The sequence below is a fragment of the Hermetia illucens genome, chromosome 5, assembly GCF_905115235.1.
Source record: "Hermetia illucens chromosome 5, iHerIll2.2.curated.20191125, whole genome shotgun sequence".
NCBI lineage: Eukaryota > Metazoa > Arthropoda > Insecta > Diptera > Stratiomyidae > Hermetia > Hermetia illucens.
Genome location: NC_051853.1, coordinates 6,810,283 through 6,831,877, shown reverse-complemented (window position 1 = coordinate 6,831,877; position 21,595 = coordinate 6,810,283). Strand labels below are relative to the sequence as shown.

The 21,595-nt window shown below is 45.1% G+C and overlaps 2 protein-coding genes across 2 annotated transcripts in view; both read left to right on the top strand.

The window, feature by feature from the left end:
* LOC119656695 overlaps positions 1–21,595 on the top strand; it is a 554,004-nt gene that overhangs the window by 13,738 nt on the left and 518,671 nt on the right. The window lies entirely within an intron of this gene.
* On the top strand, positions 12,252–13,238 carry LOC119656923. The gene has a single exon (XM_038063614.1). It carries the CDS (start codon positions 12,252–12,254, stop codon positions 13,236–13,238), a length of 987 nt encoding a protein of 328 aa, XP_037919542.1.

Sequence of the window (21,595 nt, the reverse complement as noted above, 5' to 3'; positions counted from 1 at the left end):
ACGACACAGCGCTGGTTGTTGTCGCAAAGCATCTCGAAGATGCTGAGTTATACTCAAGTGAGGCAATCGGTGCTGTTAAAAGTTGGCTAAAGAGCTCTGGTCTGACACTTGCGGAGGAAAAAACGGAAGCGGTCCTCATCACTAAGCACCGGAAGAGAAATTACGCCTGTATTAGAATCGGGAATCATATCATCACTTCCAAGCCGACCATCAAATACTTGGGAGTGGTGATAGACAGGAAGCTTAGCTATAAGCAACATGTGCGGTATGTTTCCCACAAATCATCCACTGCAAGTATGGCCCTGGCAAGGATGATGCCGAACATTGGAGGACCACGGCATACCTCTAGGTTGCTTATAGCCAGGGTGGTGACCTCGATCATGCTGTATGCAACCCCAGTTTGGAGGGAGGCGTTGTGGATGTCAGGGAACGCTACCAAACTGAGTTCAGTCTACAGGAGGGCATCCTTGAGGGTATGCTCTGCCTTCAGGACTATCTCAGATGATCCAGCATTCGTCATCTCTGGAATAATGCCGATTGACATCTTGGCAGATGAGATGGCGAACATATACAATGCAAAGCCAACCTCTTCCTCATCGCGGACGAGGAAGACTGAAAGGGAGAGATCCATAAATAGATGGCAAGAGCGGTGGGAACGCTCGGGAAATGGCCGGTGGACGCACAGGCTTATTCCTGCCATCAAGGAGTGGTTGGAGAGACGACACGGTGAGATTAATTATAATCTCACCCAGTTTCTCACGGGACATGGAGGATATCTCCAATACCTTCACAGGTTTAAATTGGAGACCTCACCCGACTGTTCAAATTGTGATGAAGTCCCAGAGGACCCAGAGCATGTATTTTTCCATTGTCCGAGATTTGTGGAAGAAAGGAGGAATCTAGAGGAGACTCTAGGAGAGGTGCTGGTACCAGAAAATCTGGTACCGAAAATGCTAGCACATCAAGAGAATTGGGATGCGGTAAACTCCATGATCGCATCTATCTAAAATAAACTGCGAAAAGCAGAGGAGAGGAGATAAACGCGGTCACGTGCGCCGCGTATAGAAGAAAGGTGACAAAGCTAGAGTGAGCTGACTCCGCCCCGTGATGTAATACCTTATGGTGGTTCCGCGGGGCAGGGAGGGATTTGGGGGTGGTTTTAGTTGGTAAAAATCCCATACGCTGGTGTGTCCAGACCAGTGTCTTTTTGAAGATTTCCACCTCCTTAACAAAAAAAAAAAAGACAGACAGACGGACAGACAGTAATCCGATTTTAATAAGGTTTTGTGTAAACACAAAAAAAAATGGTCTCACCTATCGAAGTGATGGTTTTCAGGTTGAGGTTTGGAGGGGTCCTTGTTATTGACATGATCAAGCTGGCTCCATTTCGTATTGCGCATGAACAGATTTGCCCCTGCAGCCGATGAACATTTACAAGACTGTGTTCCGGGTGATACTCGCTTCCTTAGATGGTAGATCGAGGAATGCTTATAGATATAGAAGGTGCCGGGGAAATGAAATACTCAGAGCGAAGCGAAACTATTAAAATCCAGGCGATATGGGATCTCATAGTGAGTAATGTTTTGGTCAGCTGCGGTTGTTATCTCTCTGACGTGGCCTTATATAGGAACATCTACCCGGTCGGAAGGGTAAACATGGCAAAAAGGTTGGATATAAATTGTAATGACTAATGTAAATAAGGCGGTTTGGCGGTAATCCGTTGCTTTAAATCGATGGATCTGAGTGTCGCGATCGAGAGGGAAGATCCGAGACAGATCACATTCTCAATCGATCTCCTACCTCAGATGTCCACGAGGCGCTGCCTTTTGGGGTTTCTACCGTGCCTTGGTATTGTCAGGCCAATAAAATAGAGAAGAAGGAGATTAAGGGGGTCATCCCGTGTGTCGGATTCGAGGAATCGATTTTTTTTGGCATCAATTGTATTTAGATATAATGTAGAATATATGGGCAAAGTAATTTTTTGATATTCGGAGTCGTTCGGAAATTATAGTGTTATACACGTGATAAGTCACGTGCCAGATTTATGTCGATCGCCGTAATAAAGCTCGTCTTTATCAGTCATAACATATTTCTACGGTCCGCAAACTAGGATAATTGCGATTCATTCATTCATCCGGGATGACCCCCTTAAGAGAAGATTCCACCAATGTATCTCGTATATAAGTAGTGCCCGTAGAGGCAGTAATGTCTTAAATGGGAGTGCTGGATATTTCTAGTTGACCGACCCCAGAGAGATACAAAGACCAAAAAAGAGTCTCACCTATCAAAGTGATGATTTTCAGCTTGGGGTCTAGAAGAGTCCTTGTTATTGACGCGACGAAGCCCCCTCCCCCCCAATTCTTCCATTTGCAAAACTGGGTTCCGGGCGACAATCGCAAGAAACAATTTGGGGTTAGCAGCTAACGGGCGCCTCCTTAGATAGTAGATCGGGAAATGCTTTCTAGGTATATGAGGAACCAATACTAGGTTCGATGGTCTCATAGTGGGCAGCTTCCTGGTTAGCCGCGCTTCTTCATGTTAGAAGCCTATCTGATGAGCCATTATATAGAATCCTCAGTCGACCCAAATTTCCCATTTTTTCAAAATGTAGTCATTTCTCTTTTTTTTTCTTATGTTGGGTAGATTAATTCGTCTACAATACCGAATGTTGGGCTCCTGCAACCGTAAATCGTCGAACTACCAACAAAACATCTTCCTGCGTCACGGAACTAGTCTGAAATGTATGACTTGCGGTTTCGTCCAGGGCAGAGGCCACTCATCAGACGCTGCCTCATCTCTGCCCTGGGAGCAGCGTGACCAAAGTGGTTACAAGGTGGTATTTGCTCCCTTATATTAATTCAAAAATAGGTGAGGCAGCGTCTGATGAGCTGCCTCTGTCCTGGACGAATCCGCAAGGTATATATTTTTCAACTTGGGTGCTTGCCCAAGAACGAGGGTTCCGTTGACCATAACCGAGAAAGCATATCGCTTTCCAACTGGTCCGGTCCGCCATTAATTGAATGGTGGGCTTAGGAATCCCTCGATTCTTAAACATAATTTTAGTTTGAAATCGTTTGGCATATTATCATAACTTGGGCTTCCGTCTTAGGGGCCTCCGAATCAGGCAATACCGTCATCCAAGAGAGGCGAGAAGAGGAAGCAAATTGTTGGTTCAAAGAACACTATGTCCTTTGGTTTCACTGCCGGTCGGGTTCAATCTTCTTCTTGAGAATAAGGGTCCGAACGTAATGGACAACACGACTCCATCTGTCAGCATTCCTCAGCGCCTCTCTGTCAATGTTGTCCGGAGAGGGCCCCTGTATCTGCATAAAGTTGCCGACGAATCTCATCTACTATCACCGCATAGGGAAAAAACGGCAATCGGCATCGTTTGCCACCACATTGCTGAAAATACAGTTAGAAAATCACACCATTCCGCACTTGTGCAGGTAACATTGAAAACCTCTATGTCTGCTTAGAAATTGGGTAAGGAAATAATCAATATCGCCATGATTTCATGTGACCAAGTGACGCGGGAGATGCAGGTGACGCCTCTTCAACATAAGGTAGGTGAGAATGCGTGTAAACGGAGTTGGGACGGAATAATTGAACCCCATGGTGCCCGGCAAGTGGCCAAAAACATAAAAGCCTCTTTGTCGATGAAAGCTGCGCCGGCGAAAGTTCCGGATAGTTCTTCGGTTATGGGTCCCAACCTTGACAAAAGGGGAAGAGCCCAGTGCTTGTAAATCCGAACAATGGACAAAGGTGGGCGGCAAAAATCAAAGAAAATTCGTTTGGAAATAATCATTATTTTCAAGAAAGGAGAAATATCTTACGCCAATATCCTTCGCAGTCGATCCGGAATTCACAGATGTGGGTAGCAGTGTGAATCGTATCAGGCGTATGCATAAGGGGGGTCTGATGTTGTAGCTAAACAAATCAAACGAGAAGATAGCGGATAGTTTTCGGGATCAAGTGGAGAAGGTGATAGGTTAGCAAACTGAAGCAAAATCTCAAAAACAACAGATAGTAATCGAGTGCAAAGACCTAGACGAGGTCACATCACGAGAGGATATCTGTGTTGCGCTAAGGGAAAAATTCAACCTTGACGGAATAGAAGAAAGCGCGATAAAGAGAATGAAGAAGGCTGAAGGAAGTAGTGGGTTGTGTGCCGACTTAAGGATGCTTCAGATGCCGCGATTTCAGTCACAGGAAGTGTGCAGACTGCATTGGAGAATCGCGATGCGTGTTGTCCAAAGAGAAAGGACGACCAGCACGTTGCAGGTGCTGGCAGGTGTCCGGCATACAGGAGGGAGCTGAATCGTAGTGCCAAATGAGGTTGATATAAATTAACCTCAACCACTGCGAGGCAGTTCAAGGCTGCATCAAACCATTCTAGATTCGAATGTGTAATCTGTGAACCTTACTGAAATTATATTAGTGCTACGTGGGTGAAAGACTCAACATGGCAAACCATTCAAGAAACAATGCCATTTCTGGGAGTCGGTTTTGTAAGGGGAAAAGCCAACGGCGTTCATAGCTGTTATGCTCCTTTTACTGCAATATTGGTGCAATATGAGGAGATGCTAGACGGCTTGCTCATTGCCGACGATTTCGAGCGAAGCGTGCGCCTTAGATTGAGGAAGTCGAGTGACGAATACCAGGAGGCAAATCATTGGCGGAGCTTTACATTGTACTAGCCAAATTTGGATGCTTGCCCATCTTCCGAGGCTGAAAATTAGGGTCAATCGTTGATCTGACTTATCTTAGTGCTTCTTTGACTAGAGGGATGGTCTGAACACTACACTCACAGTGTCCACCAGACCATCTTTCTCGACATCAAAAACGAGGGAGGGGACGCTCGATTGAGCAACAAAAGTGAAAAAAAACTAGGATTGTAGGGTGGTACGCTGGAGGTTTCGAGGAAGGGGCTTTCCTGGCGGCTTCAGAAAGAGGTCATGACACGAAGGGAACGGCGATGGAAAAAGTGAACCTACTATGTCAGCGGGTAACTGAGGCATGTGACTCTACAATGCCGCGACAGAAGTTCCAACACGGCAGCAAATCGCTACTAATGGAAACAAGAAATCGCGCTGATGAGGGTATTATATTCGCGGCTTTGTCAAAGGGCAAGAGGAAAACCATAATATCGGCAGTCGGAGAAAAAATACGGAGATCTTCACAGTAGCATTGAGACAAGTGGTTGTGCTTTGAGACAAATACGAACCCGTGGGGCGCTGTGCACAAGGATATAATTAACAAGATTTGTGGACAAAAATTACTCTAACTGACGTACCCGCGGCTTTTGTTCAAAATAATTCCAACCCTTTTCTCACAACAGGAAGAAAGTGGACCTCAGCCAACGTTTCAATAGGACGTCTTCACAATCCCCGAGGTAACCGAGGAGGAATTACGAGAGACGTGGACGAATGGAGGATAATAAGGCTCCTGGATTCCCCTTCATATGCACATTTGAATCGTGCTTGGTGGCGGGAGTGCTTCCCGCGCAATAGAAAAGACGGAGGATGGTTTTGCTACCGAAGCTCCAAAAACCACCTGGCCATATCGCCTTATCTATCTTTTAGAAGCTATGGGGAAGATGTTGGGGAGGGTGATATACAACAGGCTGTTTCCGTTTGTCGAGCTAACGGGTGGTTTATCGGGCGGCATTATGGGTTTCGCAGCGCATGGTCCGCTGTTGATGGGACCAGGGTCGGAAGGTATCGGCCGCTGGTAAGTGGTGGGCGGTGATAACGCTGGATGTCAGGAATGCCAGCTGGGGTTGAATTAAGGGAACTCTGGCTAAACTGACTGTCCCTGGTTACTTAACTCGGATAATCGAAAGTTACCTCTGAAATGTGATGTGGCAGCAGGTTTTCCCTAAGGCTCCCTATTGGGGCCCCGGCTGTGGAACACAATGTATGACGCAGTACTCGGCCTTCGCGTGGTGAAGGTGGCAACATTGATACGTTTTGCAGACGACGAGGAAGTAGTTGCGAAACACCCCCAGGACAAAGAACTATATAGACGTGAAGCCGTTCATGCCATCAAAGCATGGCTCCAAATGGTGAAATTGGACCTGGCGGAAGATAAGATCGGGGTGGATCTTATTACCAATCGCAGGAAAAACAATACTGTCGAAATCCGGGTTGGTAATCATGAGGTCGTTTTAAAATTGATCATTAATGATCAATGAACAGTTGAGCTTCAAGAGGCACCTGGATTATACGGGCAAAAAGGCAACATAACCTAGCTTATTGCTAGCAAGGATGATGCCTAATATTGATCAAAACCTAGTTGGCGGCTGCTTATTGCAGCGATGGTGAAATCCATCCTGCTATACGCGGTTCCAGTCTATTCCTGCGCTCTAGATAACACAGTGAACCAGGGAAGGGCCAGTTTTGCACAAGGAGCAATTGCGGTAAGAGTGTGAAGTGCATATAGGGCAATACTCGGTAAGGCAGTATGTTTCATCACGGGGATCTTACCCTTGGATCTTCTAGCGAATGAGGCACACTCTCTTCATCGGAGAAGGAGTGTGAATCCAGCCGAGCTAACTGCCGGCTTCCGAAAGGCCACTAGGAAAGAGCTATACAGGAGATGGCAGCAAGGGTGGGATAATTCCGAAAAAGGCCGTTGGGTTCACACACTGATGTTGTGTATTGATAGATGGGTCGAGCGAAAGCATACTTAACACGATTTCTTATGGGACACGGCGGATACTGAAAGTACTTGCATCGCTTCGGATTAGACTATTTCCCAGACTCTAAACCAGAGCCCTCCTCGCGAAGTAATAATTCACGGTGGTCCCGCGGGGATATGGGCGGAAATGTGGGGGTGGTTTTAGTGGGTGAGAATCCCATACACTGCTGCAACCTGGTGCAACAGACAGACAAATAATAAATTAATTAATTTTCTTTTTTCAGTTTAGTGAGTGAGTGTTGGGATCCATGCTAGAAAGCTGGATTATCATACCATTATTATTACTCTGTTAAGGGAAAGTCGCACCGCGTCCTTGAAGAACTATTGTGCCCCTTTTACTGGTTATAGTGTACCTATTGATCATAGTATCTCAAGCAGGCCTGTAGCCTTTAGGAACTTTAGTATGTTCCCCACTTCCAGATGTTTCAGCTTTGCATCTGGTATTAAGTCTTCTCCCAGGTGTATCTACCTACTTTGCATAAGTGCCGGACACTGTCCCGGGACGTGCGTAGAGGTTTCGTCCTCCTCTTTACAAAACCTGCAGGCAGTGTCCGTAGATATCCCTAGCTTCCCCAGGTGATAATTCAGCCGACAATGGCTAGTGAGAATTCCGACTATGATTCGGAGGCTCTTTTTGGTGAGGTTTAAGCAATCCTTTGTACGCATGGTTCGTAGCCCGCCCAATATAGTTCCCTCAACCGTTTCTCTTCGTTTCTTAGATTCATAGCCATGAAACCGTTTCCGATTCCACAGAAGAGTTCTGGACCGTGTAAAGGCATCCCTGCTCCCTTCTTTGCTAGTTCATCCGCTGCCTCGTTGCCTTCCAACCGAGCATGGCCTGGAACCCAAAGTATCCAGACCTTGTTGGACGATCCGAGTGTATTCAGTCTCTCAAGGCATTCCCATACCAGTTTAGAGTTCCCTGGTTGGACCTAAGTGCCTTGATCGCTGCTTGGCTATCGGTGAGAATAGCTATGTTCTGCCCCCTGTAGTTCCTTTGCAGATTAAAGGAGGCACATTGGTCTATGGCGTTAATTTCCGCCTGGAATATGCTAGTGTACCTGCCCACTGGTTCAAAGTACATTTTCCTTGGACCAATGACACCGGCACCCGCTCCCTCTGCTGTGAGGGATCTGTCAGTGTACCAAGTAATCAGTTGCTGGTTTAAGCTCTTTTGCTAGTTTCCAGCTCTCTTTCCTTCCCCTTTTATTCGTTGTTGGGGTGTCAGGCAGATTGTTGTCGCAACCACGCTCTCCCAGTTTGCCTTGTTACTCCAACGTGTTTCAAACTTCTTATCGAAGTGAAACCTCGTTGTCATGTTGTCTCTCGGTGTCAGTAATTCGGGATACCGCCTAGAAAGGATATCAATCTTCCTTCGATTTAGGCAGTTCACCGCCTCACTCATACTACCGGCCATCCTGAATATTGATCTCCTTGCCTGCATCTGTATGTGCAGATGGAGAGGGGTTAATCCCAGAAGGACCTCCAGGGATGCCGTTGGGCATGTTCTCATTGCCCCACTGATACACACGCAAGCCAGCCTTTGGAGCTTATGTAATTTCCTGGCTTGTGTGCTGAGTTGGGTTCTTTCTGCCCAGATTACCGCTCTATAGGTAATCATTGGCCTTACTATTGCAGTATATATCCAAAGTAGTATCTTCGGGCTGCAACCCCATTTTTTTCCTGCTATGGATCTGCAAGTCATAGAAGCCCTCGTGGCTTTCCGGCAAGTGTTACCGACATGTGTCTTCCAGAGTAATTTTTGGTCTAGCCTGATTCCCAAATATTTGACCTCTGTTTCTCGTTTCACCTCCATATCATGTAATGTTATGGCTTTCAGGTGATCCAGCTTACGCCTCCTAGTGAATGGTACTATGGTGGTTTTGGTTGGGTTGATCCGCAGTCCCACCTTCCTGCACCAGGCATTAGTAACCCTTAGTCCAGTTTGCATTCTATCACATAGGGTATCTTCATATATGCCCCTACAGATTATAACAATGTCGTCCGCGTAGCCCTGGACTTGTATTCCAGTATTAGTTAACACGTCCAGGAGTTCATCCACTACCATACTCCACATCAGCGGCGATAGGATTCCTCCCTGTAGACAGCCTTGAGTGGTGTTCATGATAATAGAATTTGTACCTGTTTGTACCTCTATTTGTCTGCTTTCTAGCATTTTGCCCATCCAGAGTGCCAGGGTGTTTCCCACTCCTTTGCGGCTCAGGGCATCCTGAATCTCTGTGTGCGATGTGTTGGCGAATGCTCCTTCGATATCCAAAAACGCGCTCAGTGCAATTTCTTTTGTTTCTATGGCGTCTCGTAGTACCTTTGTCAGCTGATACAGAGCAGTTTCAGTTGACCGGCCTGCCCGGTAGGCGTGCTGACAGTAATGTAGGGGATTACGCTTTAGAACGTTAGTTCTAATATAGTTGTCTATGACCTTCTCCACCGTTTTGAGTATGAACGATGTTAGGCAGATTGGTCTGAAAGATTTAGGGCGAAAAGTATCCTTTTTACCCGCTTTCGGAATAAAGACCACTTTTGCCCGTCTCCATGCCCTTGGTATGTAACCCAGTGCTATGCTCCCCCTTACCACCCTCAGAAGAGACTCTAAGATAATTCCTAGGCCTCTCTGGATAAATGCTGGGAAAATGCCATCTACTCCGGGAGATTTCGTTGGTTTTAAAGTTCCCACTGCCCATCTTAGCCTAGCTTCTGAGCATACCTCTTTTGCTAGTTTCCAGCCCTCTTTTCTTCCCCTTTTATTCGTTGTTGGGGTGTCAGGCAGATTGTTGTCGCCTGCCGCCGATGGATAGGACCCCGGGAAATGAGTTCTGAGAAGCAGGTGTACCTTGTCTTCCTCATTCTCGGTGAATGCTCCATCTTCCTTTTTCAAGCAGACAGAGGATATTCCCCCGTCTTTGGCTACAGCCTTGTACAGCCTGGTTGCTTCTGTGATCTGTTCAATCCCTTCACAGAATTTCCTGAAGCTGTTCCGTTTCGCTTCCCTGATCGCGTTGCTATACCCAGTCAGTGCATTTTTATACCTCCGCCAGTCCCCGGTTTGTTTTGCCCGGTTAAAGGGTTTTCATACTTCTGTTCTCATTCTGGTTAGGTTCTTGTTCCACCATGGTACATTCCTTGATGACTTGACTGTCTTGGCCGGACAGCTCGCCTCATATGCGTCAATGACGATTGTGTTGAGGTTTTCCACTACCGTTTCTAATTCCAGTTCGCTCCTGATGTCACCGCCCCCTTGAAGGTGGGCAATGTTGTTGCTCAGGTGCGTTGTGTAGAATTCCCAATCCGTTCTCTTGGGATTCCTTATTATTCTTTTTATTTCGCAGTTACCCTCAATGTCGAATCTGATTATCTTGTGATCAGACATTGAGGGTTCATCCGACACCCTCCAATTCCTGACCATCCCGTTCATTAGGGTATTTCCTAGAGTTATATCTAGTACCTCTTGTCTGGTGCTGGTCACAAATGTTGGAGTGTTCCCTACGTTGTATATTTCTAACTTATTACTAAGAATAAATTCGAGAAGGTATTCACCTCTAAGATTAGTCTCGCTGCTTCCCCAGACTTCGTGGTGGGCGTTGGCATCGCAGCCGAGAAGAAGTGGTAACGCCCTCTCCTCGCAATACTTCGTCAGCTTTGCAACTTGTTCCGGTGGAGCGCGGCTCTCGTCTCTTGGGAAGTATCCCGATGCCACAACTGCCTCTCGAGTGCTCCTCCCGGCTTCCAATGAGACTTGGATAGCCACAAGGTCCCCGGTTAAGAACTCTGAAAGACATATATGTATTTTAAATTACGTTTGAGAATTATGCAAGCTCTTGGTTTTTCACAAGAGGAGTCCCAAATTACGTGCATGTCTCCTCCTTGTAGATCGCGAATCTGCCCCCGGTACACCCAGGGCTCCTGAGCCAGCACTATTCTAATGTTCTCCTTGGAATTTTCCCTTGCAATCACTGCAGATGCAGCTCTCACATGGTGGAGGTTTATGTGGGCTATCTTAGTGCTGGCCATTGGCTCCGTTATTGTTATACCGTAGATGCTGTCTATGGGGCTAAAGATCCCTCCAGTCAATATTCCACTACTTAGTCTTTTGAAGTTGATTTCCCCTACTGCCCCTTTCCAACAGCATACTTCCCGTTCTTTTCTACTAATTTATGCAGCTTTTTCAAAGAAACTGTATCTGTGTGTTAGCATTTCAATCTGTCATGTCTAGTGGATTTACTTCACTTATTTAATTCATTCATAAAAATGGCAAATAGACAAAATGGAGCTCAAATATGACTTTCATTCATATTTCTGATAGTCCAGACATTAATGACAACCATGAAGGGGAACTATCCAACCTGGCGTTGACTCAAAGAAGTCGTAGAGTAACTATCTCACAATCACGGGGCAAAACTACTGATCCAACTAATGGAAATACCAGTGGCAAATCAATCAGAATGTCTACCTGTCGACCTGTCTGCAATGGGCTTTCTACCACGACAACCGTTTTATTTACTAACCAAGCGAATATTCACACCCGCTTGAATGGGGTATGGTGTCTGAGAACTCAATCAAATTCGCTAAATAATTTATAGCATTTTTTTTTTGTTCCCTAAAGTTATCTTACATCTATCTATCACGTTATTTACGATGAAAGGTTATCACATCTGATCATGGTATGAATGGTTTCGTTGGGACCTGATTTGCATTTTTCGCATCATGCAAAAATCGTATCTGAAGCAAAAACTGTGGCATCTGAGATGCGAACTAGGTATGAAGCTGTTAGAAGCACTTGTTTTAGTTGCCTCCCAGCAGCCGCTAAATTTGAATTGACTGATATGAATATGACAGCGAAAGTATGAGAAAAATGTAGCACAAAATGAACAATTGCTTTTGCAATGCGGAATTTAGTAATGAATGGAAGGAAGATGTAATCAGGTTATTCAAATTTAGGCTTTGAATTGGATAATATCTGGGCAGTTACGTAAATATTTGAAATTGTTGGAAAGTTAAGTGCGAGTGAAGTTCGAGGGTGATAGAATTAAACGACGAACCTGCGTATTTGTCACTTAGAAAAAATGGCTACTACTATCCATAATACATGATACGTTCGAAGCAGATGTGACGAGAGAGTGTTGGATGAGTTTTCACCCCACTGGTGTGAAGATTTTTTCAGGGGTTCCAAAGTAGAAGTTTAAATGTAATAAAGGGATAGCAGAGGAGTCCCATACTTTCACATCAAATTTTCCGTATGGTTTTCATGCCAGGCATGGGTTTTTTTTTCTATAGCCCTGATGGCACGCCTTTTATTACTCCTGTAGGGGTGTGACAATGCTGTCATAAGTTGTCATAGACATATCCGTCAACTGTCAGATCCTCTCGCTCAATCGACAGTTATAATTTTTATTCCGCGTGTTTGTAATTTGCGTTAAATAAAAAGTTTAATTGTTAGCTACAAATCGTGTTTAATTTATAAACGTTTACCCACAATAGCTACAGTGGTGACCCCGGAAACTATTTTCTAAAAAATTTTTCCCAAAATCGCTATGCCTGAGTCGGATGCCGACAAATTCAGCGATGCTTCGGATGCGTTGCAAATCAACGAGGAAATCGCAGAAATTCGTAAAGTCAAATTTCCCGAATTTTGGAAATCTCGACCGGCGCTCTGGTTCGCCCAAATCGAGGCCCAATTCCTCGTTCACAACATTCGATCCGATCAGACCAAATTCAATAAACTCGTTTGTGAACTAGACTATTCCATTCTTGAACAAGTCGCCGATATCATCGAGTCCCCACCCGAAAAAGATCGCTACAACACGATTAAAACACGTCTCATCAAACAGTTTACTGAATCCGAAGGCAAACGACTTCGAAAATTGCTAAATGATGTCGAACTGGGTGATCAAAGACCATCCGGTTTGCTGCGCAAAATGAAACTGCTCGCAGGAGATAAAGTTGGATCCGAACTGTTACAATCGATATGGATGCAACGGCTTCCCGAAAACATCCGCGCTATTCTTGCCTCGATGGACAGCACCGATAACGACAAACTCGCTGAGATCGCTGACAAGATTTTAGATGCTCGTGAACCCCAAATCGAATCTGTTCAGCAGCTTTCCACGAATACTTTTAATGATCTAAACTCATTGAAAGAGGAAATCCGATCGCTGCGTGCAGAAATACAAAACCTCAAACGTGATCGAAGCTTTCAATTTCACGAATCTCGAAATCGTAATCGCAGTTCGTCGCAAAGCAGACAAAAATCGAGGTCAGCATGTCGGCCATACAAATGGATTTTCCAAATTGCTGATGTCGCCTGTCCGATACTGGGAGCCGATTTTTTAAAACAACATGGACTGTTAGTCGATGTATTAAACAAACGTCTCATTGACACCACGACAAAACTTGGAACGTCTTGTGTTGTCAAAAGAACGACCCACAGTGGAATTTTCACCGTTCACAACGACTCCCCGTATCACCAACTACTGAAACAATTTCCTAGTATAACGAACCCGAGCTTAATTAACAAATAGCCTGCAAGTAACGTTCGACACTTTATAAAAACCATCGGCCCTCCCGTAGCAGCTCGTGCTAGGCGTCTTACACCAGATAAGTTGGAAATAGCTCGGAAAGAATTCGAATATATGTTGGAGCAGGGCATTTGCCGCCCATCTTCGAGTCCTTGGGCTAGCCCGTTACATTTGGCCCCCAAGAAAGACGGATTCTGGCGACCCTGCGGGGACTACCGCGGGCTAAACGCTGTCACAGTTCCAGACAGATATCCGATCCGTCACATTCACGACGCAACTGCTGGTTTGGCAGGTAAGAAAGTTTTCTCAAAAATCGACCTCATACGTGCGTTCTATCAAATATTAATGGCTGAAGAAGATATCGAGAAGACTGCCGTCATTACCCCTTTCGGCCTCTTTGAATTTCTGGTCATGACGTTCGGTCTGAGGAATGCAGGCCAGACTTTCCAAAGACTAATGGACAAAGCTCTTCGAGGCCTAGACTTTGCAGTCAGCTACATAGATGACATTTTAATTGCGTCCGACAACTTTGAACAACATCTCGAACACTTGCGATTAGTTTTTGAGCGTTTGGAAAAATTTGGCATTGTCATCAATCTTTCGAAATGTGTCTTTCGAGCCCAACAAATCGAATTTCTCGGTCACTTGATCGACGCAAACGGAATTCGCCCAATACCGTCACGTGTTGAAGCCATCTGTAACCTAAAACGACCAACAACAGTCAAGGAGTTACGACAAGCACTCGGAATTTTCAATTTCTATAGACGTTTTTTGAAAAATTCCGCAACTACGCAAGCACCACTCAACGAATTTTTGAAGGGCAGCAAGAAGAACGACACACGAACAATTGACTGGACAACGGAAACCATCAACGCGTGGGAATCATGCAAAACCGACCTCGCGAACGCCACTCTTTTAGTGCATTTTAAACCAAACGCCCCGCTTTCAATTACCACTGATGCCTCTGATGTAGCCATCGGCGCGTCTTTAGAGCAGTATCAAGACGGAGAGTGGAAACCATTGGCGTTTTTCAAACGAAAACTCAGCCCAGCAGAAAAGAAATATAGCACCTACGATCGAGAGCTGTTAGCTATCTTCGCCACTATCAAACACTTCCAATATATACTGGAAGGATCAAATTTTTGCATAAAAACCGCTCACAAGCCTCCCGTTTATGCTTTCTCTCAAAAACCAAATCATGCTTCGCCTCGTCAAGTACGCCAGCTAAGTTATATATCGCAATTTTCAACGCATATCAGCCACATACCAGGAAAGAGCAACATAGTCGCCGACTTACTATCACGAGTTGACGCCATTTCCATGCCATCTTCGTTCACCGCAGACAAACTATCGCATGAACAGCAACAAGATCAAGAACATCATTAAAACTACAAGCAATACAGACTGCAGGACAACTTCCAGTTTATTGTGATGTAACCGACAGTAAAGTCCGACCTTACATCCCTACCCAACTTCGACGAAAAGTATTCGACACTATTCACCAGCTCGCTCATCCAAGCGGACGTTTCACATCGCGACAAATTTGCAACAAATTCGTCTGGCCGAATATGCGTAAAGACATCCTGTTATGGTGCCGAAAATGCATACCGTGTCAACGTTCGAAGGTAAGCAGACACACGAAGAACGTTCCTCAGCATATCACCATTCCCGATGGTCGATTCGATCAGGTACACATCGACATAGTTGGCCCGTTCCCACTCTCGAAAGGTTTCAAATATTGTTTGACGATGATAGATCGATTCTCTCGTTGGCCGGAGGCAATACCGATAAGCGACCAGACAGCGAATACAGTCGCCGAAACTTTTTACAACAATTGGATAGCCAGATTCGGAGTGCCACGAATAATTACAACGGATCAAGGATCCCAGTTTGAATCGGCACTATTCCAATCACTCGCGAAACTAATCGGTTGCGAACGAACAAGAACCTCGGCATACCATCCAGCTTCCAACGGCATCCTTGAGAGATGGCACCGATCCCTGAAAGCAGCAATAATGTGTTACGGAAACAAAAACTGGGTCGATTCTTTACCAACCATTCTACTTGGACTACGATACAAGGATGTTACAAGGATGATTTAAACGCATCATGTGCCGAGCTCATGTATGGATCCACTGTACGACTGCCAGGTGAATTTTTCGATGATCAAACTGTTGACGATAATCCAGCTCAATTCGTGAATCAACTACGAGAACAAATGCGTAATATTCGTCCAACACAATCAGCACATCACAACAAACCTGTCGAATTCGTACACCGAAACTTAAGTTCTGCCACACACGTATTTCTACGAGATGATCGAGTTCGTACATCATTATCGCCACCTTACTCAGGTCCGCATCCTGTTATCGAATGAATCACCAATCGTCTATTTCGAATTGAAGTTAATGGAAAGAACTTCAACGTCTCAACAGAACGACTAAAGCCAGAATTCTTCCTGAATGACGAAAATAAAACTCACCAGGATCTTAAACGAACATATTTGTATTCCAGACCGCCACCGAAATACACTTATCCTCCAGCGAAAAGTCATCGTGACGGCAATGTCACTCGGGGGAGAGTGATGTAGGGGTGTGACAATGCTGTCATAAGTTGTCATAGACATATCCGTCAACTGTCAGATCCTCTCGCTCAATCGACAGTTATAATTTTTATTCCGCGTGTTTGTAATTTGAGTTAAATAAAAAGTTTAATTGTCAGCTACAAATTGCGTTTAATTTATAAACGTTTACCCACAATAGCTACACTCCAAACCATTCTTGTACTCTGTGTAGCAAAATCTGTGGAATCTTTCCTTGAAGGAAGCACTGGATTCTTTGTAACAAGCTCATTATCACATACTTTGAAACCCTCTAGAGGGAATATATTTGTTGCCAAGCGTACAGTAAGTATGCTCAGCAGCAAGTTCGGCTAATAAAGCCCAGCTTCAGCACCATGGATGGGTGCGTCAAAAGTACGGTAATCTTCTATTCGTTCAATCCCTGTTCAGCTCCCAGAGACTGGGCACACGGAATTTGCTATTATCTCTTCTATCGAAGGGGATGATCGGAGGGCATCAGAAGCCTGGAAAAGCAGTTTGTCCTTGGCGACAATGTTCTTTGCCTTCATTGATTACATGGTCCAATCTACCTCCGCGATGTCATGTTCCACTAGCAATTTTTAAATTCTTTATTATTTGACCCCAGAGAAAAATTTTGGTTGAAAGGCGAATCACTCCTCCCTCCGCCTTCTCTTGACTAGTCTGTCAGCAGCTTTATGGTTTCGTCAACAAATCTCATAGGCAAGGGTTGATGAGGGTTGTCAGTTACGCCTCGAAAGCTTTTTATATATAATATATGAATTTTGCCTCCATTGCTGCCAAACAATTTTGTTTATCGACAGTATAGTTCCACTGAGTCTGAGTAACCTTCTTTGACAAATACGAAATTAAGGAGCTTCATTTCGCTTCTCTGTTTTTTTTTTTGCACTAGCATCGTTTCTATGACATATTGACCTGCGTCACAAAGGATGGCGAAAGGCTTCCTGAAGTCAAATGAAGACTCGTTTTCAGAGTGTCGAAGGCCGAGAAATTTTCCTTAGCTAGCAAAACTGATGCTTCTTCTGAAGCATTTCTGTCAACGGTGTAGTCGGCGGCAGTTTTATACTTGGACTTTTCATTCAGTGAAATTTGGCAGAAAGCATCGGATCTAGACTTGCGATAAAGCTAGCCTTCAGGAGATGGCTTAAAATATCCTCGACGAGAAGCGCTTTACGCGCATCAAGATGAAGACGTACTTTGCTAACTTTTACCAGAGGAATGACTGGGAAAGACCGGGATCCTTGTGGTTCCTCGGGGCTTCGCATATCGATAACCTGTGTCATAAGGTTTGTCCATCTTAAACCCTCCTTTCTGAATTACTGTGGAAGACGTCATCGCAATGCTTTCCCAGTCTCATGCGTCCAAAACAGGATCGCTCCGGTGATTGGGGTTGGGTTCTGCAACTCGAAATTTTGGACACTGAGGCTTGGTGTGTTCAGAAGCGGGATACCGTAGCAGAATACTCTAGGGTCCTCCAAACAGTTTTCGTATGTGTAATTACAGCAGACTAAATCAGAACTAAAATCTTGATATTCAAACTGCGGATTTTCTGAGCTGCAGGTTCATTTCGTCTCCAGATTGAGCAGAATAAGAACGCGATTAGTCAGAATGGCTTTTTGAAAGACGCAGCTATACCAATTTGTCTTCTTCTAAGGAATATTCTGGTCTACAAATTTGAGGAAGCTGTTGAAATCCTCGTATGAATCCTGTATGCAGTTTCTCATCAGTTCAAGGATCAATTGCTCGCAAAGAGTCTCACGAAAACAGGCAATCTCAATAAAAGACCGTGTGTATATAAGTACATAGCAGATTGAAAACCATCTGTAGGGTTGAGTCAACCACAAAGTTGTCGGTGTGTCATCATAAATCATTCACCAGAATGGGATAATAGCGTTGACACGATCCAATGAAATGAAATTAAGTGGTTGTACCTAAAGGGGACTCGTCATCTGTCAAGCCTATGAAAGTTATAAGCATTAAGCCGGATATCTCGTACGTTGGTCAAATGCTCTGCACAATCTGAGGCAGCAAAATATCGCGTGGCCTGCGTCTTCAGGTATGCTACCTAGGAAATGATAGGAAATTTTACCCCATAAAGTGGGATGAGAAAATTACTCCTCTGTTTAAGGAAAGAAAAGGTGTGTAACCTGATCTGTTTGAAAAAACGAAGTGTTACATTTGACTCCGTTTGTAAAGCTTAGCTGACAATAAATTTGAGAAAACGGTTGTTACTCCATCCGATATCCCCATTTTGAACACCATTTGAACGATGACCGGATGCTATCCGGAAAAGGGAGAGCTACCTCAAAAACGTGAAGAGTTAACTCCACTGATGTATGCGCTTGTACGTCTCTGTGCTAACTAGGGTCGGGAATGTTGGAAGGCCCTTTGGATTAGACTGAGAGATAAGATTCACAACTGGTCACACTCTCAATCGATGCTTCTCTTGCCTCAGATCTTTAGACTTCTAGGTATGGGAGGAGTATTTTTGATTCCGTCAATGATCGGTTATCGGACTGGCGAAACGATTGATTATGCTTCAGAGCAAGCTAAAGGGTGATGGAAACCGGGTCGTGGAGCACTTGCATGTGTACGGGGAAAACTTCGATGAGGCTTGGGAACTCCTCAATCGGCGCTATGGCAATCGCTGAGCGCTGGTCGAAAAGAAGCTTCAGACCCTCGTGGATCTTCCATCAATCATCCAGAAAGATCCCAGTACAATTGGCAAGGCACTTGATACCATGAGATCAGTGACCCAGAACTTAAGAAAAGCTTCGTTTAATTGCGAAGAGGGTGTGCCTTTCATCCCTTTTATTATTACCTGGGAAATGGATATACTCACTCGAAGGGAATTCGATTCATCTCTGAGAAACCCTAAACAACCCGTTACCGTCGATGATGTAGACCATTTTTTGAGAATCGCACCAACATAATGACCTCTGTCTGGGATGGGACGTGTGGGTTCCCGACAGCCATAGGTTCAGGTCAAAATGCAAATAAAAGGGAGGCTAACCTTGGGCCTCAGGGAAATTGCCTTCGCTGTAAAGGCTGATGTGGAAGGTAAAAAACGGTTTCCATGCTTTGTATGTATGGATTATCATAGGGTTCTCAAATGCCTGAAAGTACTAGATAGCGATACCAACTGGAACTGCTAAAGTATTATAAACCCTGTGCGTTCTGCGCCTTCCATAAGTTTTGGCATGGAGTAGAATGCCACAATCGTAAGGCGCTGAACCCTGAAATATGCCGTGGATAGCACGTGACGATTCTGCATCCCTGCAGAAATCAGCTGGAAAGTGCTTCCTCGCAAGATAGCACGTCTCACCACTCCGAGAACTTCATGCTAACATCTCATTCCAACACAATATTTCCCACAGCAGTAGTCAAGGTAAAAGCAAGAGATGAATGCTCGTTCGCAGTTCGATGCTGGATCAAGGTAGCCTAAGTAGTTACGTAACTGAGGATGTGGCTCGAAAACAAGTATAGAAGCTTCAAAAGTAGGAGCATTATCTATAGGCAAAGTCTCTGCAATTGTGATTCTCATTCTGCTGTTGGAAGACGGATCAAAGGTTGATACTAAGGCACTTGTTGTGAAACGAGTAACTAAAAGGGGTCTGCCTCGTCCATAGCAACGAGTCGGTCCCTTGCTGTAGGTAAAAGGCTTGCTGATCCATGCCTCTCATGTCCAGGTTCTACTAGAATCCAAAATTCTACCACAATTGTTTTTGAAGCGAGTGCAGGTTGTTGAGGGTTTCTTGCGCAAAACACCTGGCTCGGCTGGTTGATTTCCGATTCAGGCGAAGTTCCTGGTTCGAAGGTCACCACTGCTCATGTGTCTCCATTGCTAATTTTGTTACACGGTCCTCTTCATTTAGCCGGTTGGTGAACACCGCTGCTCGTAGTTTGAGATGGAGGGCGAAGAAATCAGGCAACTTATCTGCAGAGGAATCGCAACCAGCCGACGAAGCGGTAGTGCGGTGCCAGTAAAGGGATTTGTTTGATGGGCAAATTGCCAGGCTGAATCAACGCATTCCGGTGAAGAAGCAGCATTGGTTAAGTGCACTCGACCATTTTGCAATGCTCTGATTCCATTTCGACAAAGGCACCCTATTATTCTGGAAAAATCTCACTTAACAGACTAAATAAACAAACTCCTGAGACAAATAATCACTGTGATACCGGGCTGACTATGACTTTGATCCGGGAGAACTTTGATGTTCCCTTTCCGCAGCAGAAATGGATCAGGAGTTGGGCTAAATTCAACTGGATGATGGACCAGACGGTAGAACCCAAGATAGCCAATCTACCGGTGAAACGAGCATCCCCTTCTTTCGTATTCGAGAATGTGGGGACTGGCCCATGCAGTTCCTTCCAACTTTCCCGAGCGAAGATTGTAAGGCAACGTGGTACTGGGTTTTGGGCAGCCGTCGCCGAGGCACCTAGAAAGCCTAGTTTTCTGTTGCGGTAAAACTTGCATCCGGTGAATATTTGGTCACTGAAGCTCCGGGTTTACGATGGTACCTGCAAATCGTCGAGGCCGATGTGGGTCTCGGTGTGCGACTACCCGAATGAGGATGGCGAGATGTTCACTGATGGTAGCCACACACTTCCGCAGGACAAAGTTAGAGATGCCGTCGGGGCCAGAAAATTTTTTATTTTTGTGTTGCTATTGTTCTAGGGAGGTAGAAGGAAGCGAACGGGTTTATTCTTCTATGTCAGCTGAGCAGCTGGGGGGGAAAGGGGCAAAGGTAAGACTCTTCCAAGCTCAACCGTTTATCGTTGACAGTCGAGAGAGTTCCAGATTCCGTTGGCAATATGGCTCTGAATAAGTGCTGAAGTAGTCTACGCAAGCGGATATTTTTTCCTTAGGGGAGTGAAACTCGAGGTTACCTATTTTTGTTGGGTAGTAATTGACGTTATCAGAAGATTTTTTTCTTCTAGTCAATCGATTAATTATTGAGAAAATTTGTAGGCCAGGTTTGAGGGATTGAGGAGTTTCTTGTAAGATGCATTCAATTCGGACCGGATAGCTACATTGATTTTGCTGGATAGGTCTTTGATGATCTCGGAAAGGAGACTGTAGTCAGCGTTGCACCTGTTCCGTAACCGGTGAAATAATCGTTTGCTGCGCTACAGTAGTCTGTTTCTATCGCGGACTAAGAGGAGGGTTGAGGGGAAAAGGCACACGTATTTGTTGTAACCACTTTCTTTGAAAAAGAAAAAGTTGATTGACGGTTTCGTCCAGAGCAGAGGCAACCCATTAGACGCTGCCTCGTCTGTGCCCTGGGAGCATCGTGACCGAAAGTCACGACAGATGGTAATCGCTCGACTTACCAAGTGTGTGCGGACTCAGGACTCCCAGCATCCTCAACAGGTTCTTTAGCTGGATCGTGTGTTACAATTGCAGTTTCAAAGGCAGAATTGACTGCCCGGATGTCTACATCTAGCTCAACATTAGAGTGGATGCGCGATTTGTCCAGGGGAGGGTCTAGTGCACTGGCTAAGTGGCGTTGGAAATCGTTTAGTTTGTCAGATTGAAGGGTCTGCATTTATGCGGATGTGTGAAGGGAGAATTTGCTGTAGACGCAGAGAGAGACTAAGGTAATGATGGTCGGAGTGGGCTGCCAAAGGGGAGCAGCTAGTGACACATGCTGAGAGATTGGACGAGATTATAAAGCTGTCTAGGAAAGACGACCCACCAGGGAAAGATGGCACTCCAGCGATAATGATGTCCGCGGTAAGGAATGGGCCTGACTTTGCT